The sequence below is a fragment of the Haliotis rubra genome, unplaced genomic scaffold, assembly GCF_003918875.1.
Source record: "Haliotis rubra isolate DU_JTF1 unplaced genomic scaffold, ASM391887v1 Scf499, whole genome shotgun sequence".
Classification (NCBI taxonomy): Eukaryota; Metazoa; Mollusca; class Gastropoda; order Lepetellida; family Haliotidae; genus Haliotis; species Haliotis rubra.
In genome coordinates, this window is record NW_025767189.1 from 622,233 (window position 1) to 649,133 (window position 26,901).

A 26,901-nucleotide genomic window follows, 5' to 3' on the forward strand; every position below is an offset into this window, starting at 1 on the left:
TAATTCCGAGTAATATGTAACAATAAGGCTTGTAAAAATATACTAGTCACTGAAAGCCTCCAAGCCTCCTGTTTAAAGCAATCCAGGAGACAGGAGTGCAGCTCAAGCCGCTATGGTGCACAGAGTGCTCTCCCTTTTCTAGATCACTGAAGCACCTCTGAAACCGATCCATGCGAGTATGCTACGTTGTTGGCGATTAAATACGGAAGTTTTATTTTCTGAATAAAACTGTCAAAGTATTGCTAGAAACAGTTTCAGTTAGGTACATAAACTGATATAATGAAAACAGGCTGTACCTGGGAAATATTTTACCAGTGCGTCATCGCTATAGGCACTCCTCTCGAAAATGCTCAAACCGACAAGTGAAAAAGATCTATAATCACTCGAATTTATTGATTCCTGCAGCTGAATCAATAGATTCTTTCATTCCACTTCCGGAAACGAGTGATTTTTCCATGGATTGTTGATTCCATTTCCGGAATGAGAAGATTCAAGTGTTTTCTCCGTTGATTGTTGAAGATATGAAATAAAATGATTGGAAAGCTATGGACACTATTCATATTCAAGTAGATAGCAGATTGTAATGAGAAAGGTGGATTGTAGTAAATATATATTTATTCTTTTAAACGTGTGATATATACAGGAGGATACCAAATACGTATTCATAATATAACATACAAAACAATTACTAGCTGAAGACAGCCAGTGTTATGAACCCATAACAGTTAAATACATACAACACGTTGATCGTAAACAATTGGTATGAGTGCCTGAGTGGTTTTACGCCGATTGTAGCAATATTCTAGCCAATATCACGGCGGGGGTGACCAGAAATGGGCTTCACACTTTGTGCCCATGTGGGGAATCGAACCCGGGTCTTCGGCGTGACGAGCGAACGCCTTAACCACTAGGCTACCCCACCGTCCCACAATTGGTATGATACTAACGTCATCAAATATTCGTATCAAAGAATTTATAGAAATTGCAATACCCAGCCATCATTTTTTAATGTTATTGTGCCTTGTTTTGTGTTGTCACGACGTGTATGTTCTTCTGTCCATTGACAATCATGTAAAGATCAGTTTCCTAATGGGCACGTCATATATGTTTGGAGAAAGTGTCATTTCCTAAGCTCAGGAGATAAACACATATGTTATGCATGTGATTCAATATAACCTCTAAACAAAACGTGGTGAAACAAACCTGCTCCATACAACACCGCTGAATTGGTGGAATGCAGAAACAATCTTTTGACGAACGCACCTTGTACAGACACTAATGCTGTATTGTGACCACTGTACACTAATGGCTTCACCTTCAGTTCAGAAAAACACTACTATTACATTCCTGGTTTTACCCTGTGGTTTACTGTGCACGTATGGCAGGTAATCACAATGATGTGATTGGTTTGATCAATTCCTCAACATACCCTTTTCACATACAGACAGATGAGACGAAACCGGAATCAGGTTTATAGGACAATGGTTATTAAATATCAAAGGTAACAAAGGTAATTGTTTACCTGCCGTCAATTATACAAAAATCACGGCTTATATTAATATGATAAACACCGTTGTTTCGAGGTTGAAGTGCCCCGCGCAAATACAAATATCTAAAGTTCGACACAACCACAAAATGATGACTAAATACGGAATATGGAGGGAGCAAACCTTTTCTTCGAGACAACTGTATGTTGGACACATGAAACTTCGACATTTCACTGTAAATAATATTCTATACTCAATATAAAATACCTGTGGAGTAATGGGTTGTCAGTCACACCACAATTCGATATATGCTCAAGTAAACGAATACGTATGAACGGATTATGTACATAGTTCCAAGAAGTACCCCCCTACAGTATATAATCTTGACCTCATCTCCTGCCCCCTCGTCCCCGCCTTCCTCCCCCTCGCCCCCGTCCAGCGAACCGCTTCCACCGGGCCACCACCATGGACTGCTGCAGCATGACCCTCCCAAGTGACGTGGACGACCACTCCAGCGACTGGCCGTCAGGGAAGAGCAATGACTGGAGACTATCGGCAGAGGCGAGGCCTTCATCCCTGGCATCTTCCTCCGAGTGAATGTCCATCCCCCGGGCAATCTGACGCAGGAGGTCATGGTTCCGCTCCATCGTGCCCGACAACTCTTTCAACCTGGGAAGAGAGTGAACAGAATAATAACTTATTTCATTCTATAAATGAATATAGATGTGTACATTACTTGCTTGCAAAAAAATAGCATTTCAATTTGACTTGTGTAAACGTTAACTACTTTATAATGGTCCTTTTAATAGATAGTCTACGCCAGAAGAAAGAAGAAAAACTACCAGTGTATTGCCATAAGTACACAGCTAATGCAGCTTCTGCTTGGAAAGCATGTGAAACACGCACTAGTGTTACAGGAAGTGGCTTTAAGAATAGTTCGCAGTTTTGTGACTATTAATCGGCATGCTCGTGAGATCAATCATCGCACAAACTAACGAAGCCACCATGCCCTAATATGGGTGTACCTGTTCTTCTGTTTGTTCAGCTCCGTGTAGACGTATTGGTTGTGGGCTGCGGTTCGACCCTCGTCCATGCCGTTAAACTCGTTGTCGTAGGACATAACCTTGGACCACATCTGTAGTGAAACAAGCATGGCCATGAGACCTTCCACAGATAACCCAAAACACTGAACATAACAAACCACATACTTAACAAACCGTAGCTTAACCCTTACCACTGCCTAACCCTGGCCTAACCAACCCTACCCACAGCCTCCGCATGTTAAGGGACAACGAACAGGATCATCAGGGTATGGAACAGAACTCAAATGTGACATAACTCTTTGAGAATTAACCGTGCGTGTTATGTACAGTACGTTCTAAACGAGAAAGACAAATGTATTCCAAACCCATTAGAAAGCTCGTGTCTCTTAACCCACAGACAAGGCGACAGAGGATATGATCTGTCACACAAATAATGTTCTTTCTGATGTCATTATCAGTAAATTATCAAAAATATCTGTCAACTGAAATGCGACATTATGGTGCACATTGGGTAGGTGTAAGGTGAAGCATCCATTAGTATGCTGATTCCAGGTTCCCTGGACATGATTAGGGTACTGACGTTCTGGAGGAAGGTCCTCCGTCTGTTGGGGTACACTCTGTAGGTTTCCTTGTCCAGCTTCACCAGCAGCTCCCTCGGCATCTTCCTCTCTATGTCCGAGTGGAGGTTCACCTTGGAGACAGGAGATGGCGTCACAAATGTTACAGGAATATTAATACAGTTCAACACAATATTACTGCTGTAAGTACTTGATGTCTTATGAAATTGTATCTTACATCACAAAGAGGTACAAAAGAAGCAAACGTAATTTGTCATCAATCTAGAAAAACAAACAAACGACGACAGCCATTTGTTTCATAGAAGCGACTACACCCTGTGCGTGGGTGAAATCTCTGTTGTGTTACCTGGAGTGTCAGCCTCTGTAACCGAGCATTGGTCAGCACACTCTGGATGTCCCCTACAGCAAGACCGATCTGAAAAATCCCCACACAACATAGTGGTCATACTGGCAACACAGACAACATAGTGGTCATACTGGCAACACAGACAAGATAGTGGTCATACTGGCAACACAGACAAGATAGTGGTCATACTGGCAACACAGACAAGATAGTGGTCATACTGGCAACACAGACAAGATAGTGGTCATACTGGCAACACAGACAAGATAGTGGTCATACTGGCAACACAGATAGTGCGAAGACAGTGGTCATAGTGGTCATACTGGCAACACAGACAAGATAGTGGTCATACTGACAACACACCTGACAAGATAGTGGTCATACTGGCAACACAGACAAGATAGTGGTCATACTGGCGATAGACACAGACAAGATAGTGGTCATACTGGCAACACAGACAAGATAGTGGTCATACTGGCAACACAGACAAGATAGTGGTCATACTGACAACACAGACAAGATAGTGGTCATACTGACAACACAGACAAGATAGTGGTCATACTGGCGACACAGACAAGATAGTGGTCATACTGGCAACACAGACAAGATAGTGGTCATACTGGCAACACAGACAAGATAGTGGTCATACTGGCAACACAGACAAGATAGTGGTCATACTGGCAACACAGACAAGATAGTGGTCATACTGGCAACACAGACAAGATAGTGGTCATACTGGCAACACAGACAAGATAGTGGTCATACTGACAACACAGACAAGATAGTGGTCATACTGACAACACAGACAAGATAGTGGTCATACTGGCAACACAGACAAGATAGTGGTCATACTGACAACACAGACAAGATAGTGGTCATACTGACAACACAGACAAGATAGTGGTCATACTGACAACACAGACAAGATAGTGGTCATACTGGCACATAGTGAAGATAGTACTGGCAACACACAGACAAGATAGTGGTCATACTGGCAACACAGACAACAAGATAGTGGTCATACAGACAACACAGACAAGATAGTGGTCATACTGGCAACACAGACACGATAGTGGTCATACTGACAACGCAAACATGGACATGACCGTGATCATACAGGCAACACAGACAAGATAGTGGTCATCCTGGCAACAGACCACAACAACGCCAAAACCAGATTGATTTAGCACTGTGTGTAAGATTAGTAAGGGGAAATAACCGCGGAAAGTTTATTACGACAGGTGGCGGAAAGTCACGTAGCGTTTTAGTTCTCAACTTTGCAATTATGTTTACTTGTTCTCATTACAATAAAAACTTCGGTGTTATGCCTGCTTTATGTGGTTTTTCCCTGTGACATAGCTAAACAAAACGTAGTTTAGTGGAAATATAATGGCAGTATCAGTACGGGGGCGTTTTTGTTCTCAGCTTAGAGGTTTCATGAATGAAATTGTACCTCTTGTTTGCCTTCCCCGGGGCTATTGATGTGTACATTGTATATGATCTTGGATTTGGTGTGGATGTAGTTATTTCTGGACTTGGCAAATGAAGTTCTAATTGTTCCAGTTACAATAAGTCTGTGTTACCACTACTTAATGCTTTCATTTCCCCTTGATTTAGGTTTGCCAAAATCTATATTTAACCTTAACAATGAGTGCAACTGTGACTTCAAACACTGTTTGATGTCACGTGTTATTGTATTTGTATATGAAACCGGAATGAGTTGTTATAACAGGGGACAGGTTTCCCAGTTCTTGTACATATATATAATTAACCTTGAGTTGATCACATAAGTAGTAATAAATTACTGACTACGATGAGATATTATGGTACATAACAATTTTAAATCCTGTTTAAACCCTGGCATATAAATAATTATTGATCAATATAATTATTTACAAAACTGAAAAAAATATATAAGACCTCTATGTGGAAATAAAAAGTACAAAAGTGATACGTCAGGCGACTATTAATTTACCTTATGTCGCAAATTCTGAGGGTTGTGGGTGCTACTGAAAGCAAGACATGCGCTCGTTTTTTTCTGTCATCACTGATTTTTAGTGATTTATTCATATAATTTTCAACGTTATTTTCCGATAAACGTCCAATAAAACTTGTTTCCAATCATTCTCTGCTGTGACTTTACATATATTTAATTTATGTTATTATTTGTACTTCTATATCTGTGAACGTTTTGATCTACATATACGTGTATGTAGTATATACAGGTACACACATACGCGCATACAAATACACAATGTCATACACCTGTAAGCAAATGCAAGTGATTATTGTACAGGACAAAGACATCCTCATTAACATAAACTTCTTCAATTATTGACAACTCTGTAAGCAGATAAACCTATATGAACTTTGAGCACAACAACCTCGGTATTAGTTCTGAGAGAGAGTGAATGCCGCTTTTACAGACACAAGATTCTTACCAGGAGGTTCATGAGAATGATTGGCATGAAGAGAACGAAGATTGTCATGAAGAATAAGGTGCCATGGGCATAGTGAAGAGTGACAACCGAGTTGTCGTTGTACGGCTCGTTGTAGGTGTCCATGTATTCCATCTCCAACATCATCGTCACCGACCGCAACATCGCCAGCCCTGGGGTCGAATACGCATGCGACTTCTGTGAATGGACAAAACCCCGTGAATTGTCATCATCAAAATTTCATGATCATTCTAATTAAACATTCATTGCATTGTATCTTCAAATTGTTTAAAACGGCGAGGCTACCATATTTGTTCTATATCGAATTTTGATGTTGCTGAATTACAGTACTCTGTTCCTATCAGTGTCAAGTTCTTCATCAGGGCATCTACATGATTCGACCCAATATATACATAAAATGTATTTTGATTGTGTGTATTTGAAATGTGTTTTGATGTGCATAATAATGAATTTACCATTGGAACAATTCACAGACTCTTCTTAGAATCAGATATCCTTACTATGTAAATCCTATCATTTCATGTCACTTCCGTTCTTTAACTATGGATTTTTAACTATTGACTACGGATACTGAACTCGGTTATAGTCAATTTAACTATAGACTATGGATATTTAACTACTGAATATGGATATTGATCACGGTTAAGTTGACGTGCACATACTTCGTGAGACATGAGGATGTAGAATGCGAGGCCGAAGGCGATGACGAGGATGGAGAAAACGACGATGACCTGCAGGAGAGTCTTGAGGATCTCCACAAACATCACCACGTAGATGCCGAAGAAGTCGAACCTAGTGGACAATACGTTATACATGTCAGTCAGTATCACGGGAGCTCATGCCAGCCGTCTTTGCAAAGGAGTTTACTATTTCTAATTATGATAAATGTCCATTGTAGGTACAAAGGGGTCGAAAATGTTATTTGTTACTTCTTATGATGAGGATAAGTACATGATGCACTGGGGCACTCTGCTAGCACTTTTCTAACAGAAAAAAACACCACAATTGATGTGTCAACAGGTACAAATGTAACTTCAAGACAAGGAATATGAAGTTCCTTCTGATCATGTCAAGAAAGCTACACTTACCGCTGACGAACACCCAACTATTTTCACCATCATAAAGGGACTGTGCAAAAATTACAAAGGCAAGAAAGGTAGGGAACGCGGGAATTAAAACCACAAGACAACTGAACCACAGCAGAAGAGGTTTACTCATTTATGGAGAACACAAAGGCACTTCGTCAAGGAAAGTAGCCTGGATGTACCTCTGTAGGAAGACCAGACAGTTGAACCAAGCCAGGAAGACTGCGAATGCCCCGACCTCCCACTGCCAGTGTGTGGAGTAGTGAGCCAGGAAGGGGGACACGAAGACGAGGGTGAGGACGTACAACAGCCACTCCAGCACGTTCTGACAGTCTGTGAAGTAGCGCCACCTCTGTAAGGAGAACATCGACCAGATTAGAAACTGACCTGAGATAATACTGTACAAAGCTACCAAGGGATATAGCGGATCATGAATACGTTCTAAAACATCACCTAATACGGTTCAAAAGTGTACACCTGATGCATGTCAAACATTTGATTCAAATTTACAGGGTGGGCAGCCTTACCCCCTTTAAGTGTTTACTACGCACAAATCCAATGCCTCTAGCCATTAGTCAGGTGTAACCATCCAGTGTCTGTCGCAAACACATCTTTGTAAATACGCTGGTTCCAAGGAATGGATAGTTTGTGTTTTGTAATCATCCAAGAACCTAGTGTAAGCGGTAAATACCTCAGTAATCATCTGGAAGATCTCCTTGAGGATGTTGAGAGCGGCAAAGACCTCGATGAGCCACAGCAACACGGTGAATACAGGCGAGAACTGGTGTACAGAAAGAAGAACAAGGTATCATTGTGTCATCAATTTTCTGTTATTCTCTAACCCTATTCAGAAATATTCTTCATTTTTGAAATGAGAAATGAACCATCAGGTTGCGAGAAAAAACTACCTTCAACATGAACCGCGGAGTTTCAAATGTCCATTTGCATTTTGGGGCATACGACATTGTAATTGTATGTTTATGAATACTGTTTACGGATTCTTCCTTAGTGAAAGAGAAATAAACCAACTACCTGTAATTTACCCTTCAACATGAAGATGGCCAAATGCATACTGGGGTATCTGCGTATTGTAATTGTATGTTAATGGTATTCCCGAAATCGGCAACTTTGCCCACACCTTGGCTTTGGTTTTACCAAATCTTAAACTTTAGACAAAAGAGAAATATAAGGAAATATTGTTGATCTTATGAATATCCTCAAGGTTGAACGTACATAGTGTCCGCCAAGATGGTTCCCGTGCAGAACCTTGATGGTGGCGTTGTCGACTTTACCCTCGTCGAAGTGGTCCAAAGAGTCGTGGCTCACGACGAATGTGGTGAGAAAAGCGAGGAAGGTGAGGTAGATCAGGAGGTAGACGGAGCAGTACCATCGACCATAGTAGTTCCTGAAACACACAATGCAGAAAACTGCCAACAGCAAGTTATATCTCGAACGGTACCGGAAATCCACCCAGGGCATACTGGTCATGACCAAGATTCAGGACGTAGAGATTTGTATGAGAACAATGGGAAATATTAAAAATCAATGAATGCAGCTGATGGTTTGACTGCCGACTAATAATATATTTACGTTGATATGCAATATATTATCTAAGATTGTGTCATACAGGTGGTCCTGAACCATCAACACCAAACCCGTAGGAAGTGTTACCTTGATGGCGTGTTTATACTACTGGTAAGAACAGAGTCAATGCTAATAACGACTACCTGACTTAGATATCTATTTACTATCTGAATATATCGATACAAATACTCTTCAGTATCGTGAGCATAATTATCTTTGACATACCACTTCATCCTGAGGAAGTTGACGCACACAGGATGGGAGAGACACTCGACTCTGCCGGTCTTCACCATCATCTGTACAAAACAGCTACAGAACTTACTGTGTTATGACACAACGGATAGGCAATGTGTAATAAGATTATAATATGAACTACGGTATATGCATGAATTTTTCATACTAAACAAAGGCCATACCGGCACTAATGTTTGTTATGCGAATGTGTTGAAGGTTGGGTGTAGGAGGCCCGAAGTGATGCAGGTCTGAGACGTTTACTATTTCGGTGAAAACCCTAGAAACATAAACGGGAACAAACCCACAAACATAGATTTTCCTGGTGTGCCCAAGGGACGTAATTCACTGCGCCTCACGCGACTGGGCCACCCGTACCCTCAGGAAACATCATTTGACTGGTATTTAAGAATGTAACAGGTCCAGAACACCACCGGCTAACTGGATAGATGCTCCGCATACAGTAAAGAGCCAGACAATCATTCAAGATTTAGAGTGAGTGAGTGAGTGAGTTTAGTTTTACGCCACACTCAGCAATATTCCAGCTATATGGCGGCGGTCTGTAAATAATCGAGTCTGGACCAGAAAATCCAGTGATCAACAGTATGAGCATCGATCCGTGCAATTTGGAACCGATGACATGTGTCAACCAAGCCAGCGAGCCTGACCACCCGATCCCGTTAGTCGACTCTTACGACAAGCATGGGTTGCTGAAGGTACATTCTAACCCGGACCTTCACGGGTCTCAAGATTTAGAGAGATACTGACATTCAGCTCTGGCATAGGTTGGAGGGGCGCTCCGCCTTGGGTCTTGTCCAGTAGGGGCTTAATAGCAGATCGCAGGTACTTGAAGTTGAAATCTATCTGTAAACACACATACACCTGTATAAGGGGTATAAGGGTTTACCTGATCATCTATACAAAACGAACCCTAAGTCGAGACACCGTGAGTTTAATGACACAGTCAGCTGTGTTTGGCCCAAATTTATGTAGTATTGCATGATCAAAGAGTTTACGGAAATTAATGGTAAAACATCAATGTTGTAGTTATACATGATAAAGTTTAACATTATTAAATATTGAACAACAGGGAAAGTTATACTGATATACAGCTTCTTTATTATAATGTAAGCGACGTTTCGGTGTAGCTGGTAACACCGTTATCAAGCAAGTGGGTGATATAAAGAAGATGTATATCCATATAACTTTCCCCGTTGTTCATCACACCAACTTCTAAATGCACTCAAAGAAGTTATTATAAAGTATTGACAGGTCAAAATAAGTGGTATAGAAATGAAGGTCCACTTCTTAATGATAACACATCAAATCATCAAACTGTTGGGATTGCTGAAGGACATTCATCCTCGTAGTGACTGTTTGTGTAAATGAATACATCTTCTTTCTTACAGAAACGAAAATATTCGAAAATGGATGGTTTGGAGATTCCTATGTTTGTCTCTGAACTGCATCACTGATGTTAAGGGGGTGAGTGAGTGAGTGAGTGAGTGAGTTTGGCTTTACGCCGCTTTTAGCAATATTCTAGCAATATCACGGCGGGGGACACCAGAAATGGGCTTAACACATTGTACCCATGTGGGGAATCGAACCCGGGTCTTCGGCGTAACGAGCGAACGCCTTAACCACTAGGCTACCCCACCGCCCCGATGTTAAGTGAGAGTAAAGAGAAACGTAATTCACAGTTGGCCTATTAAATATAACCACACCTATCAGTAATGTCATCACAGTGTACATCAACCTCTTCAGTTAAAGGGACGGTGGGGTAGCCCGGTGGTTAAAGCGTTCGGTCGTCACGCCGAAGGCCCGGGTTCGATTCCCAACATGGATACAATGTCTGAAAGCCCATTTCTGGTGTCCCCCGCCGTGATGTTGCTGGAATATTGCTAAAAGCGGCGTAAAACCATATTTACTCATTCACCACTTTTCTGTTGAATAAAACCAAATATTCTTCCTGTATACATTCTCCTTGTGCATAATGGTGTGTATCACTTTCTTGATAACGGTGTTAGCATCTACACCGAAAGAAGTTGTCTATTCATACAACTTCATTATAGCAGCTTCTAAATGCCACTCAAAGAAGTTGGGATATTATTCAGCAACTCACGAAATAGTTCCTACTCCGAGGATCCAGGCTTGACAGCGACTGACAGCGTTCTAACACAACCTGCATGGAAATACATTAGATATATAAACATTGTATCTGGTGCAAATCGACCACAGGTGTTCGGAGTGACTCACCAAGGTTTATCGCTCTTCTGTTGCATAATATGAACTAAACGACGTGAGGGGTTGTTTACTTTACACCAAAACGCTTCCGGGAGAGTAAAACGCGAGGGGTTCATTACAGATAAACAACGACCACATGAGATACGAATAATGTAAACAATATTTTCAGCTTCTTTAAGGATGCTAATAACATTTACAAGCTTCAAAACATTATTGCCTGTATGTTATATGGGCGCCTCATTAAATATAGTCTCGCAAACCTGGACAAGTCCAATTTATGAATATTTATTTTGATGTTTCAGGTTTCAGCGTTAACAGTATTCAAAGGAAATGTGCCACATGTATAACTGACGGCCATTATCTGCTCCTTTCACCTTTTTACCAATTTCCATATCATGCCCACATTTCGTTGGTATGTTGGTAATTGCGTTCGGCCCAACCTCAACTAAGGGAAACAACTCACTACCTTCTCCGAAATAGCATCATCCAAGTCACGTCGTCATCAAGTTGAGCGAGTATGTTCGAATCTCAAGACATGACGTGATGATAGAACAATGTTTTGCAGTGAAATAAACCACTCCTCGTTCTTCGTTAGTTTTTTATTTATACGTCTTGTATTTGTGATATTTGCTCACATATGTGAGTCTGTTAAATAACATATATGTATGTTCATCTATGATCCAGTATGTGATATGTTCATATATTCACCCACCATGCAGACTTCGGGCAGCTGCCTTATGAGTCCCACCATTGGACACCCATACAGGGGTGACGTCATATCCATCGCTTCCTGCCACCTGTGAAAGGTCACGTGGTATCAGTGTTAGGAAACAATGCGGATAACGGTAAAAGTCACATGGTAAACAGTTTAACAATTGATGTACTCCACAAACAATAAGAGGGCATATATCGTGATTTTCATTGCACCGATATGTTTCTGCTCCTACAAAGTTGGTAAATTGGTAAATTCTTTAAAATGATATTAACGTGAAAGACATCCCACTGTAATTGTTTTCATTGCGCTCACGTATTGCACTACTTTCAAGAACAGTATTCTATCCTTTGAAATATTTGTGAAACTGACTAAACAATTGGTTTGTTTCTTGCGCAGATTTATATTTCTACTTCAAAGACAAAGCTGTCACATCCTTTGAAATATACATCAAAATGACAAAACAACTGTGTTTGTCTGATTGCTATAATAGTAACGTCTACTTCCTACTTCCGAATAAAGAATATCACAGCCTCTGAAGTGTACATGACAAAAGAATGGCTATGTCCTATTTCCCTGGCCTTGAGTTCTACTTCCTGGAAAATATTATTGAATCCTTTGAAACATACATGAAATTGATCAAGACAGTCCCGTAGTGCGGGACTCTATTGTCAGGTTACTACCACCACGTCCTGCACAGCGTGAGGGATTTTGCTGGCGTAGGCAAAGTCACGTCGGCAAATACCAGTCGTCACGTGATTTCCTGTTCATATGTGGGATGCGATACAGTGATTCATTAATTTGATTGCGTTTCAAAATATAATGAAAGATCGACATCTAATGAATAGAATCGTGTCGTGTATTTCACCTGAACTTGTTTTAAACTGAGTAATTGACAACACGGAAATACGATGAATGTAATGAAATTGTGTTACACTTATACGTGAGTAAGTCTGAGTTCAACCTTTAACAGTGTTCCTTTAATATCACGGCGTGACGGCTTAATGTGGTAGTTAAGAGCACAGTGATGCAATCACAGAACCGTGACATCATAAGCGAACCTGGCAAACCTTTAAACACAACGTTAACGAACCGTGATTCGAACCATAATCACAAGTTTCAGGCGTACCAAAGAGACGACTGGGCACCCGTTAGTCTTTACGGCTAAACGTGACCATAAATAGTCACAAATGTAAGCAGATAAGACAGGATTTACAAATTGTCTCAGATTCATTAAATATATGTAGGAAATATTTTGTGAGATACTTATGAATACAGTTATTTAGTTATTTATTTTTCTTTTGTACATAGGAAGGCATTCTCAGTGTCATCATAGTCGTTCAGGGCCCCGTTCCACAAAGCGATATTTACGCTTTGGTTGTATAAACGATATACTTTACGCTTTGGTTGTATAAGATACCATATACTTTAACATTAAATATATGCTAGCGATAGTCGTTAGAGCTGCGGGAAGGCATTTTCAGTGTCACGGGTTTCAGGGCTAAGTCGATTCCTGGACTATATACTTTAGGGATATCATTATATGTATGATGTATGTCACATTATATGTATGTGTATGTCACAGACCGTTTATGGATGACAATGCCCATGGCGACGTCAGCGCTTGCATGTTGGATGGCGTTGTCGAAGAACGTCCTCTCGTCAACATTCTGTGTAAAGCTGGCACCCATGGACATGAGGAGGGTGACGGCGCTGGTGTGGCCGTGAAGCGCGGACAGATGGAGCGGTGTGTCCTGAAAAACTGGGTACTCTCAGTGAGTGTGGTTTGTACACGGTATTAGTAATATCCTGGCGTGTCAACTAATTATAGTAATAATAAGACAGTTGACCGAAGTGATGATGTGCTCAGAAATTTACCACTTTGATGAAACCTCGAGCACGATTATTGTGCTGACAGGTCTGGAAACATAATCAGACCGATAGGTTCCCTGCCTAATCTTGGTGATATGAAACCACGAGTATAGGTTCCTGGCGCGTCAAAGGGACGCAACACTGATCTGCGAGTTAGATACTGGTCACATATTACAAGGGTGGGTAGGTCTGAGTATTTAATGCAATAATGTGCAGAATATAATGAAACTCCCCTAATACTTGTAACATTTTGGATGATTTTTGCAAGGACTTTGGACACATTTGTCAGGCGATTCCACGAAGAGACGAAATGAAAAAGGTATTTATATTTTGTTTAAAACAATCAAATGTTTCACGACCTACCGCAAATGTGTAATATTCTTTTTACCCTTTCCTAAAGGCTGTCATATATGAGTGTGGACCATACCGGGAGTCCTTCTGAACACAACATCCTATAATAGATGACTGACTGACTGACTGAGTTTAGTTTTACGCCGCTTTTAGCAATATTCCAGCAATATCACGGCGGGGGACACCAGAACTGGGCTTCACTCATTGTACCCATGTGGGGATTCGAACCCGGGTCTTCGGCGTGACGAGCCAACGCTTTAACCACTAGACTACCCCACCGCCCCTATAATAGATGACCAGTCACTTAGTCGACTGAGTCAATTGTGTGAGGTAATTGAGCCATTGAGAAGGCTGTAATACCCAAACTAACACGTGGTCTCAAAACATTGAAAGTTTCTTTCGGCACTAGTCCGCAGTACAGCATCTTGATAAAAGTTAAAGAATTAAAACCACACTGAGACAAATACAACAAATAACACACACAATAAAACCAAACAACCATTTCAACCGTTTTAGTCATTTAGTTTCGGGTTTGAAAACTTGCGCTTAAAAATACTGCCCCAGGGCTGCCTATATAAGCGATACAAGATGGCCACTCTGGGTTATTGCATTTTGTCGTGACTTTGACTCAGAGACTGAACCAAGCTGATTCAGTGTGTCATCCTTATCAGTATTTATTGATTACCACACCATCGATGCCTGGTTAGCCGGGCCTTGTGTCAATAACCCTTTAATATAGAATATTACACAATGAAACAATGATAACTCGTTTTCAATGTATTTCGGACAACCACCTTCTTGTCACAACATGTTAACATGTTTAATATTAGTAAATCGCATACAAAATATGAATAGCTCCCTATATGATTTAGAAACTAAAACACTCTAAGGCGTTTCACAGAAAGAGTCACAAGTACAGTGTACAGTGTACAGTGGACGCAGAGTTAAAGAGTGAGTGAGTGAGTGAGTGAGTCTAGTTTCACGCCGCTTTTAGCAATATTCCAGCAATATCACGGCGGGGGACACCAGAAATGGGCTCCACACACTGTGCCCATGTGGGGAATCGAACCCGGGTCTTCGGCGTGACGAGCGAACGTTTTCACCACTAGGCTACCGCACCACCCCCAGAGATAAAGAGATGTTTGTTATCGAAGTTACAACAACGTGCAGTAAACTTGGACAAAGTACTGTGCCTATATGTCCCAGTCACCCAGCTGTGAATAGGTACCTCGTAAGGGCGGGAAAGTCACATTAACTTAGTGCGCCTAGTGGCTGCAAGAGTTGTATGATCCCCAGGGAGTTGAGATTGATAATACGATGTGCCGTTGAGACTGACAATCTAATGATCGAGGTAAAAACAAAGATGCGATTTGAGCATGCATGTAGATGGGAGGGACTATAGCGCTACATAAATACCCATATAAATGAGGTAATTTATTGTCCCCAACAGAATTGGTTTATCTATAATATTCTCCTTAATGGTAACTTCGCTTGGCTTATCGAACAACGGATCCCTCGATATATTTCCACATAGAATTCGAGTTAACGGGGTCTAATGTACACCTGTGCGCATCACTTACGTCATCGTTGTTGCTGAAGTCCAGCAGATGGGGGTACACTCCCAGCAGTAGCCTCATGCAGTGTGTGTAGCCGCTGGACGCCGCCAGGTGGAGCGCAGTGTTCCCATCAAAGTCCCTGTAAGAACACCACGACAATATCATATTGAGATAGAAACGTTGACTGAAGGAACGAAATTCACCCGAAGCTGACTGTGCATGCGATGGCCAAATATAAGAACTGTAGTTCCTTGGATCAAGTTCTGCAGCTGATTAAATGCATACATTTATACGTGTCTTTAAAATTATTCGAAACTCGTCATAAGATGAGGGATATGTTTTGTGTGGAACAGGTCAGTTCATTCTGATCCTTTGAGCTCTTGTCTTCAGATGGTAAGTAATAGCATAGTGGTAAAATAGTTCTCAGGTTCGTTTCTCTAATAAGGCAATAATTTGAATTCCTCTGCTGGTGTCCAATCATGGCTTATAGCTGTAAGAATGGAGCAAAACGCTACTCATTGTCATGTCACACATAACCTTTAGTGACAGATGTATTTGATATTTAAGAGAGCTACCCTCATCAAACAAGTTTTTCATTCGGTTCCTATCAGAGGATACGCTACCTTCCAGCCATCGCTCCCTTCTGTAGCAGCAGTTTGACAACTTTCGTATGTCCTCTCTCCGCCGCCATGTGGAGCCCAGTCTGGCCATGTGTGTCCGTCTCGTTGATGATGCTTGCCCCTTGGTCACTGTCCAGTAGGCGCCGGCACGTGCTCAATCGCCCATTCCTAAAGTAAGACACAACAGCGACTTTAACAAACAAGAACATTTGTATTTTACGTCAGACGTGCCTGTTATCATCTTAGTCTCATACCTTAACTTCTTACTTAGCCTCGTGCACATCAGACCCGTGAAGATCCGGGTTAGAATTGGTTTTCAGCAACCCAAGCTTGTCGTAAGAGACGACTAAAGGGATCGGGTGGTCAGGCTCGCTAATGTGGTTGACACATGTCATCGTATCCGAATTGCGTAGATCGATGCTGTTGATCACTGGATTGTCTGGTCCAGAATCGATTATTTACAGACTGGTGCCTTATATCTGAATGTGGCGTTAAACAACAACCAATCGTACACATCCATGTTAAATGAACACCTCCCCGTCATGACAGTATTTGCCAAACAAACCTTGCAGCGAAATGGAACGGTGACCGTTTTTCATTATTCTTGGGACTGATGACGGCTCCCATCTTGAGGAGGTCGTCTATGGCCAACAAGTGACCCTCCTTGGACGCATAGTGAAGAGGTGTGCATCCAAAGTCATCCTTCTCGTTCAGGTACTGCTGCATCCCCTGCAACATTCGTGCAACTAAACATTGTTTGTGGTTGGGACAACGCGGAAATGAGGAAACTATCATGTGCATTTCTGCAATTTACTCAACGGGAGATGATCAACACGGATGTCATACTGTGATGTCACTACTCACGCTGAGTAACAATAGGCCATATGAGACAGGAAACTGTCATTCAAACCATGTATAGTTGTGAGAAAAAGTGTTCTAATACCATTAGCAATATAGCACTAAACACCTGAAAAGGTATTACGGCTGTTTTTGTTAAACAAAATTTTGTGTTTAAGGATTCATCTTATTCGACACATTACAACATTTACATAGAAACCTCCTGAGGAGAGTTAGAGAATTTGAGGGTGATATGGGTTGAGGGGGAGATGAAAATGGGTTTTATGTCGCAGTCAGTTTTATTGCATTATATGGGAACGTGCATGCACGTGTGTGTTGCTGCTTTGCTGTTCAGACCCGAAGCCGGGTTCTGAGTGCCAGACAACTGAAATACCTTCAATACCTCATTGACATGCAGTGTACAATCCGTGTTTTATCCCCTAAAGGCCGAACTCCATGTACCGGTAAGATGCGGCCAAAGGTTCGAACTATGGACCAGAAGCTCTGTCCACTAGACTACAGAGACGGACAGCGATATGCAGGTCTACTAACTATATATACAGTACAGCAGTAATGTTGTCTTGCCCTTCGTCTCAGTTACCTGTAACACATTACAGCCAAGGTCGTTTATTTTGCCACCGAACCTGATTGCAAGATGTAAAAAAGTTTCTGTTTTGATGATCCTTCACATGCATGTCTGCCTTGTTGCCAAGGAGACATGTGACTGTCTCCCAGCCACCCTTTGAAGCAGCCAATAGGAGAGGCGTCTTAGCCTGAGTGTCCTTGACATTCATATCAGCGCCCTGTTGAAGAAGAGGGTTCATATATTAACACCCAAAATGGAAAGGTTTATTATTTCAGCTGCTTCAGTGTAGTATTATGATTTGTACCTTTTCCATTAGAAATTCTACGACACTGAAGTGATTAAAGATGGCGGCTCTGTGAAGTGGGGTCATGTCGTCGATGTCGCGGACACTGAGGGCATCAATGAAGTTGTCAGGCTGCATCTCGTCCATGAGGTATACCATAGGGAGATTCCCCTGTGAGCAGGCGAAGTGGATAGGGGTTGACCCGTCATCCTGGCAACACGGCAAAGGGGAGACAGTGAATACATACAAGGGGTGCAACGTGAATTATTTTTAGCAATGAGAATGAGAGCGACACATATGTTCCTATACTTGTGGTTGCATGGATCTTAGAAAATTGTAAACTAAATTTGAAGAAAAATATAGAAAAGATTCATGCAACCACAAGAACAGAAACAGTGTCTCCAAGATAATGAAATAATTAAGTAAATTCTAAACAAAGCTAACTTCTTCATTGACTGACTGCAACTATGTATGTTTGTGCCAATACTTTTTAAACGTAGTATCGCGCTATACTTCGGCATCATTAATATGGCTATATTAATTACGTTGAAGAATACTCTGGCTCTGCTGTGGAGTCTTCTAGCAGATATACTGACTATGTTTAGACTTATTGCTTTTGTTTAGAACTCTTTACCTGATACCTTGATATAAAATGACCAAGTTCCACTATCTTAAACCTGCCAAGAGTCAAATTGATAACGAGCATCGGACATAATCCAAGGCCAGTTTCTCTTAAGCTAACAGAGCCAAGGTATTTCGGTTGTTTATATTCCACGTTGTACAAATCACGCGCGTACCAGATATACCTTCGTGGCATACTCGCAACTAGTCATCCATTGTACACAGTTATCATCGATACTTCAGTCAAACTAAATGGCACAATCTCAAGTTCACAATAACAACGTCATCGTAAATTTAATCAGTAAGTGCGAGTATCTGCGATAGCTGGAATAGGTACATAATACGGACGACATTCACACATCATTGTGTGGCTGGGTTATAAATTCACGTGTATTCACCAAGGTATGGTGTTGTGTGTGGGTTGGTATAGTGGTACCTCTTGCCAAGCGAGCTGATTCCCGCGTTGTAATATTCGTTGATGGAAAAGACACAAACCACACTCTGACGTTGAGGTGAGGTGAGGTGAAATTGGGTTTTACGTCGTGCTGGAGAATATTTCGCTCATATGACGACGTGCATGCGTGTGTATGTGTATGTGCGCCTGCTTGTACTAGCCCAGACTTAAGCTGGTTTTATAGTGCTAGCCTACTGAGATACCATGCCGCAGTGAAGCATGAATACCCGACTCAGACACATTATACTGACATTAAGCCGACGAGTCCTTGTTGTACCCATTGATGCCGAGCGCCAGGCAGGGACCAACAAGTACCATATTTTAACGTCTTTTGGTATGACGCGGTCGGGGATCGAACCCGCGACCTTCCGCTCTCCGGGCGGGCGCTCTAACCACTACACCACGGAGGCGGTCCTCTGACGTTGAACACTGTACACATGTGACCCCGAACATTCAGTGTTTGTTGGTAGGAACATGCTTTGCTTCAAACTGTATTAATATGCAAACCCACTAAACCCGAACACCATTATCATACATGTCATTAACACACGCTTTTCTCTTTTTAAAAAGAGGACAACAGACCATAAAAAATGATCGACATTGGAAACAGATTTAGTTGTTTACTTAAACATTTCCAGGGAGTAAAACATCAATACCAGCCTGTTATTACATAATGGTGGTGTACAGGTGATGCATAGCTGTGTTAAACATGCTAAAACTGGCTAATGGCACCTTGTGTTGGGTCGTTTATGTACTCAATGAAGTAATTTTGCCGTGAGTTGATTTCAAAACAACGCATGTAAAACGAGTCGGTTATATTGGGGTTTGACGTAGAATTAATTTAATCCCGGAGAAGTGCATATGTACTTTTATAATAGTATATGTGTAAATATACAACAATGTACGTTGTAATTGCAGACTAGATTATTCAAGATCACTGCCTTTAACTAGAATATTTATGAATCATCTGTTAACGAAAGGACCCCACTCCACCCAAAACCAACCAAACAACCGACCGATTGATCGATCGATCGATCAGACAATCAGTTAATCAAAGAATCAATCAAATATACAGATAAACAAACAAACAAGCAAATAAATACATAAATTAAAGATAAAAGTAATAATAATCATCCACAAATATCGTATATCAATGTTGTTTAGATACCTGATGCTGTACTGCAACTGACGAGCCTGCATTCAAACACACTTCAACAACCTGCAGAAATAAATGAAAGAATTCCTGTTTCAATACGTCCAGTAGGTAATTGGTTTTATAAGTAATGATGAGGCCTAATTAATGTTCTCTTAGCATGGAATGTCCGGAACTGAACGGCTTGACTGCCTCCACAAAGCCCCCGGTAATCACTCATCTTTAGATAAACCATTCAGCATAATAACTGAGAAAACATTTCCTACTAATATTATCTCTACATACAGGAAGTACGAGATAACAGTGATAAGGGCTAACTTTTCAATGTATGGAACGGATGATCAAGCCGCACTTACCTCTCCTGTAACAAATAAAGAGATGAAGCATAGGCCGTCTTCATCATTATGTGAGTTGCGTTTTAACGTTGCTTTGTACTTGATAAAAGTATTTCGCTTACATCATGGCGTGTGCAAGTAAACACGGAGTTATTGAGACCTAATGTTTTCGGTGAAAGCATATGAGCTGTGGTGCTGACAATGCTTGAAACAGGCCCTGGGAGAATCTTGGATTCAATCTGCTCATTAACGTCGCTATGTAGGGTATGTCACACACATCGCGGTGTGCAGCTTGATGTATAATAAGCCCGGGGTTATTAAGCCAATACTGCACTTTTGAATTATGTGACACGGGTATGCTGCTAAGCCTGGAAACAGATTCAGGAGAACCTGGGATTCAAACCCTCGATCTTTGCCTTATGGCAGGCAAGAACAACGCAACTCTGAAGAGTGATTTTCCAGTTTAACTGTTACACAGCAAACTACGTTCATATAGAACACGCTTATAACGAACTGATGGGTATAACGAGGGTGCTTTGGTCCAGGCCACTGGATTTTGCTTTTAGACAAAATCCGTTTATCGAACTACGGTTATTTCAAACTGGGATTAGTGGTCCCTTGAGTTCGATATAACCGACGTTTACCGTACATGTAGCTAGAGTAACTGTTAAATACATTATGTCATGTGAATTACTTTATTCATCATTGGTATTTTATGGGAAATTGATACCCTCATTTGTCTGACTACGAGAAACATTACCACACACATGAAGGTAATAATATGTGCAAAGAAAGTGTAATTATAACGTTACAAAAATGAGTATATAAATTGTTTTCTAAAATATCTTAAATTTATGAAATATTGACAGAGAAAATACATACAGAAATTGTGATAACAGACACGATTTGTTTCGACCTTAATGCTAACGGACTACCTTCAGATTACCACTGTGGACAGCGGAGTGGAGGGGCGTGTTGTTCTCTTTGTCCAGGAAGGACAGAATCTCATCGCGTTTGTAGCCTCGTTTGATTGCTGGAATAAACCATGTGATGTGGTTGACATTTCATTATTTACGCATTGATCACATAAGAGAATGTTTGCATTAATAACACCATCGATTGTCAATACATTCCGTTATCAGTGAAGGAGAGGGGTACATTTCAAGATTGAAGCATTTCCACATTGATTGACAGTACGGTTATGATTATAAACATAGCTATATATAGGAATAACGCTTATATGATAACGTATATATCAATGTTGGGAATATATAGGGATGAATCAAAGGATAACGCAATAATAGAAACTTGTTGTAGCTGATGGTGTAAGGGACTCACCGGCCTGGATGAGGACACTGAGAGTGTCTGCGGACGCCGACTTGGCGGCAGCGTGGATGGGATAAAAGCCATTGTCACACTTCATGTTGGGTAGAGCGCCGGCCTCCAGCTATTAAGGGAAAGGTACTGAGTTGAACCCATTTACGCTGGATTTTCTAATATGTGTATCATTATGTGTTCGTCTGTCTCCTATGTTGTGTTGTGTGGCATGATAGGATCGTAGGCACGAAGAAGTACCACTGCTACCACCGCCAGTACCCCTATTGCTGCTGCTGCTGCTGCTACTACTGCTACTACTACTTCTAATATTACTTTAGAGCTACTGCTACTGCTGCTTCTACTACTACTTTACTACTACTACTACTACTACTACTACTACTACTACTACTACTACTACTACTACTACTACTACTACTACTACTACTACTACTACTACCACTACTACTACTAACCACTATTATTACTACGACTACCCCTAAAGATCCGGGTTAGAATTCTGCTTCAGCATCCCATGCTTGTCGTAGCAGGCGACTAACGGGATTGGGTGGTCAGGCTCGCTGACTTGATGTTGATCACTGGATTGTCTGGTCCAGACTCGATTATTTACAGACCGCCACCATATAGCTAGAATATTGCTGTTAAACATTAAACAAACAAACAACGCCACTACTACTACTAATCATACTTCTAATACAGCTACTGCTACTACTACTACTACGGCAAATGCTACTTCCCGTACTACTACTAAAACACTGCTAAAAGAATAGAATGTTTTAGAGCAAGACAGAGGGTCTGTTTCTACATGCTAATCAGTTGTCATTCCCCAACGTCAACATGGAACCTCAGAGATGAACGTGTTTCTCACCAGCAGCCGTGCACATTCCCCCGTGTTCATATTAGCACAGAAGTGGAGCGGCGTCCCTCCCATCTCCCCCCGTAGGTTCACGTTGACATCCTTGTGCTTCACCAGCGCCTGCATGAATTGCAACAACGTTGATGACAACTTAGAAGATATACTTTAAATGACGTTAATGAAGTACGATGTTGGACAGTGGCAGTAATGACATAAGAGTGACGTTTAAACTCCTTGCCAAAATGTTCCAGCCTCAACAGAGAGGTGCCTCATGTATGGGCAAGAGACACTGACCCCTGCTTTAACTGAAGAAGTCAGTATTTTTTCCTGTAGTTAGGAGTATTCAAATTATATCACGTCGAGGGGTACCGGAACTGCGCTTAACACACTATACCTATGAGGGAAATCAAATGTATAAATGGAATTAGTCACTGTAGTCCTGCATATGTCACCTCGAGAGACTTGAGATATCCCCCATCAGCTGCCACGTGCAAGGCAGCCATGTTTTTGTCGTTGAGGACGTTGCTGTCAGCGCCAGCGTCCAACAGGAACTCGATACCTTCCACCTGTGACGCCTCGACGGCGTAATGCAAGGGGGTGTTGCCATGGTGATCCTTCAGATTCAAGTCTGGGAACGGAATGTAGTATCGTGCAGAAAACGCATTGTTTTACAGAGACGCTGTACTTAGTTGCATGCCACATTATTTAAAAGAAAATGTTCTACGACAATTTTATTTTATGTGTATTAAGAAAGGTAAGACTTTGTTTCAGAAAAATATTGAATTTCATGCAAATTCTTAGTGAAATTTTGTGAAAGTTCATTATAAGGTCCAACATGAAACTGAGAGCCATGCGCAGAGCTTGTCACTGCTATTGACATAGTCTGTCTCAGTCCCTGAACCGCATTATTTTCCCTTCTACCTAGCAAGCCTGCATTACTACAGCCTTAAATGAAGTCAGTTTAGATTTCCTCTGGTTCAGGAAATTCTGAATCTCAACGGGGCTCCTTCCCAATGTAATGGGATTATTTGTTACTATCAGAATTACATATATTCAGAGACTCGGCGTTAGTCTACCATGCACACATTACCTCCACCATGTTTCACTATTGACTGCAGAATGTTTGTGCGCCCTCTAGCAGATGCATGGTGAACAGGTGCTTTCCCCTTGGCGTCCTTGACATTCAACTGTGAAGGGTCTCTCCTGTAGACGAGTTCAAATTCTTCGAGGTCCCCTTGACCTGCCAACTGCAATACGGACCACGGAAAGAAAATAGGTGTGATAACAAACATCACCAATACAAGTTCATGTCATTGTAAATTTCGCTAACACAGCATAGTATCAATGTTGTTCTCAATTTACATGTCACCAAGATATATATATTATATGTTTTCGAGACTATATAGAGCATATTCTACTCAGATAAATTCTTTTACGATCTACCATTGAGTATCTTTCATAACCTTATTGATTGGTTTGGTTATTTATGGTTTACGATATTCCCAGGCGCCCTACCCTCGAATGTGAGTATGTCATTATTCATTGCCTTATGATAACAGCCTTGACCTATTGATAGTTTGCTTCATGTTGCGTCTACTCAGATAAATACTTTTACGATCTACCAATATACTATCTTTCATAACTTTTCTATTATTCATGGTTTACGACATTCCCAGGCGCCCTACCCTCGAATGTGAGTATATTTTCATTCTCTCATGACAAATGGCCTTGACCTATTGATAATTTGCTTCATTTTGATCCAGTTTCTATGACACGCAGCTAAATATAGTCGTCCGAGCAAGCAACACACATCAAAAGAGAAATTCTGTGTTTGAATAGTGATAAAAGAGTGAGCGAGTTTAGTTTTACGCCGCTTTTAGCAATATTCCAGGAATATCACGGCGGGGGATACCAGAAATGGGCTTCGCACATTGTACGCAAGTGGGGAATCGAACCCGGGTCTCCGGCGTGACGAGCGAACGCTTTAACCACTAGGCTACCCCATCGCCCCTAGTGATGTAAGAAAGTCATGTCCCAAACGAAACTTCGTATTGAAATGGATTCAGGATATTTATTACCGTAAGAAGAAGATAGTCTGGAAAATCGAGTGTGTTGGCGCCCTTCTTCTCTATAGAACAACTTTAGAAGCTTGATTTTTAAAATACGATAGGTTCAGAGAATCGAAAATTCGAAGGAAGCTACGTTTGGCAACTTTTATAAATCTGAAAGAATATAATACATACAGAGAGGACATCAACTTTACACAACACCGACAACATGAAGCCTTTCCGAGATGATATTTGTTACACTGTCTCTGCAATTTCACCAAATTGTTGCTATTATACGGTATAACTTAGCACGAATAAGATGGCTTAACACCTCTTTTCCGACATATCGCGGGTGATAATAGTCCACGACGAGTCAGTTCGTACACATATTCAATTAGGTGATATAAAAAACCCCATTGATATTGCGCTAGCACACCTAGTTTCATAAGGAGAGGGAATTTGGGATTCGAACACATTCTCAGCGGATCCTTGCAAGATAAAGGGACACGAGTTTTGGTATCTAATAACGATGACCTACCTCTGTGAGGGACAGGCGGACACTGGCGATGCTATCCCTTCGCTCATCATCAGGGATGGAGGGGATCTCCGATCTTCTCCATGACTCCAGCCATCGGTTTATTCCCTTTACCATTCTTGTCATATAAAACGTCAACACATGCAAGTTCGTATATTACTCCAAGAATAATACAGGAAATCTGTTCAAAGGTTGTATGTATATATGCTTCCGGCGGCTCCAAGCATCAGTTGTGCATAAATACCCGCATTAGTTACATAAAGTACCTCTTAAGAACGGTCTACATCACGATATAAATATATATTGGCTGTTTAACCTTCTCATAACCGATCCAGCAATCAATTCACAACAGCGTCTATACTTCACTGACGAGATCTAACACTTGTTCCAGTTATTGAGACTATCAAGTCAATGACGCTCACGTTTTGTCCACATCGGTGTTCTATCATTCATCGATGCATTTGACATGTGAAAGTCTCGTACACATAGAACTGAACCATCAAAGTTAGTTTCACTTTGATCTCAATTTTGTATGTCAGTGTCACGTGACTGGTCAACCGCACGAGCTGACACCCTGGTTTACTCAACTTCCTCGTTTCCCTGTACCGGATCAGCAGGAAGTCAGTGTTTATATCTCTTTTGTGGTTTATATCAAATATTCAGTGCATCAGCAACTCAGATTTCGGTGGAAAAAGTATCATTTGTGTTGAAGGAATACTGTCAGTTCTGTCTTTATTGTCTAGAGGTCAAGCAAACACTATAGTGTACTGGAAGAAAGAAAAGGTCACTTTCTCCAAAATGAACCCAGTATGTCTTTGTATATTTCAGGATACTTCTATCTCTATGCTTCCATGTAAACAATGGAGAAATGTAAATATAATCTTGCTTTAGTTTTTAATGGCAGCTATTCTCGCAGTTGTGATGTGTGTACTGGTGTATTGTATTCCTGTTGTATATGTGAAGTGTATGTGGTGTTGTATATGTGACGTGTATGTGGTGTTGTATATGTGGTGTTGTATATGTGACGTGTATGTGGTGTTGTATATGTGACGTGTATGTGTGTGTTAAGTGTGTGATGTGGTGTTGTGTGTGTGATATGTGACGTGTATGTGGTGTTGTATATGTGACGTGTATGTGGTGTTGTATATGTGGTGTTGTATATGTGACGTGTATGTGGTGTTGTATATGTGAAGTGTATGTGGTGTTGTATATGTGACGTGTATGTGGTGTTGTATATGTGAAGTGTATGTGTATTTGTGTATGTTATGTGACGTGTATGTGGTGTTGTGTATGTGACGTGTATGTGGTTTTGTATACGTTGTATATGTGAAGTGTATGTGGTGTTGTATATGTGAAGTGTATGTGGTGTTGTATATGTGACGTGTATGTGGTGTTGTATATGTGAAGTGTATGTGGTGTTGTATATGTGAAGTGTATGTGGTGTTGTATATGTGGTGTGTGTATATGTGAAGTGTATGTGGTGTGGTATATGTGAAGTGTATGTGGTGTTGTATATGTGAAGTGTATGTGGTGTTGTATATGTGAAATGTATGTGGTGTTGTATATGTGAAGTGTATGTGGTGTTGTATATGTGAAGTGTATGTGGTTTTGTATATGTGAAGTGTATGTGGTGTTGTATATGTGAAGTGTATGTGGTGTTGTATATGTGAAGTGTATGTGGTGTTGTATATGT

At 41.1% G+C, this 26,901-nt stretch overlaps 1 protein-coding gene across 1 annotated transcript; it reads right to left on the reverse strand.

The window, feature by feature from the left end:
• Nucleotides 1-1,876: 1,876 nt before the first annotated feature.
• On the reverse strand, nucleotides 1,877-25,325 carry LOC124291644 (transient receptor potential cation channel subfamily A member 1-like). Its single transcript, XM_046728695.1, has 26 exons — nucleotides 25,212-25,325; nucleotides 23,716-23,872; nucleotides 23,078-23,253; nucleotides 22,638-22,745; nucleotides 21,773-21,881; nucleotides 21,381-21,467; nucleotides 20,456-20,460; nucleotides 17,893-18,081; nucleotides 17,647-17,805; nucleotides 16,731-16,894; nucleotides 16,169-16,333; nucleotides 15,570-15,684; nucleotides 13,354-13,520; nucleotides 11,767-11,851; nucleotides 10,933-10,992; nucleotides 9,579-9,674; nucleotides 8,805-8,875; nucleotides 8,229-8,400; nucleotides 7,687-7,776; nucleotides 7,178-7,347; nucleotides 6,573-6,702; nucleotides 5,893-6,087; nucleotides 3,455-3,523; nucleotides 3,111-3,221; nucleotides 2,513-2,673; nucleotides 1,877-2,156 (listed from the first exon to the last, which is right to left on the reverse strand). Exons 1-26 carry the CDS (start codon nucleotides 25,323-25,325, stop codon nucleotides 1,877-1,879), a joined length of 3,405 nt encoding a protein of 1,134 aa, XP_046584651.1.
• Between the last annotated feature and the right edge of the window lie 1,576 nt (nucleotides 25,326-26,901).

Bases quoted from the DNA above. Each gene is read 5' to 3' on its own strand.
- LOC124291644 (XM_046728695.1), bottom strand. From the start codon at position 25,325: ATGGTAAAGGGAATAAACCGATGGCTGGAGTCATGGAGAAGATCGGAG. The intron at 17,806-17,892 runs GTACAAATCATA...CTTCTTCAACAG, and splicing joins TAGAATTTCTAATGGAAAAG to GGCGCTGATATGAATGTCAA. The intron at 6,088-6,572 runs GTATGTGCACGT...GTCCATTCACAG, and splicing joins ACATCCTCATGTCTCACGAA to AAGTCGCATGCGTATTCGAC.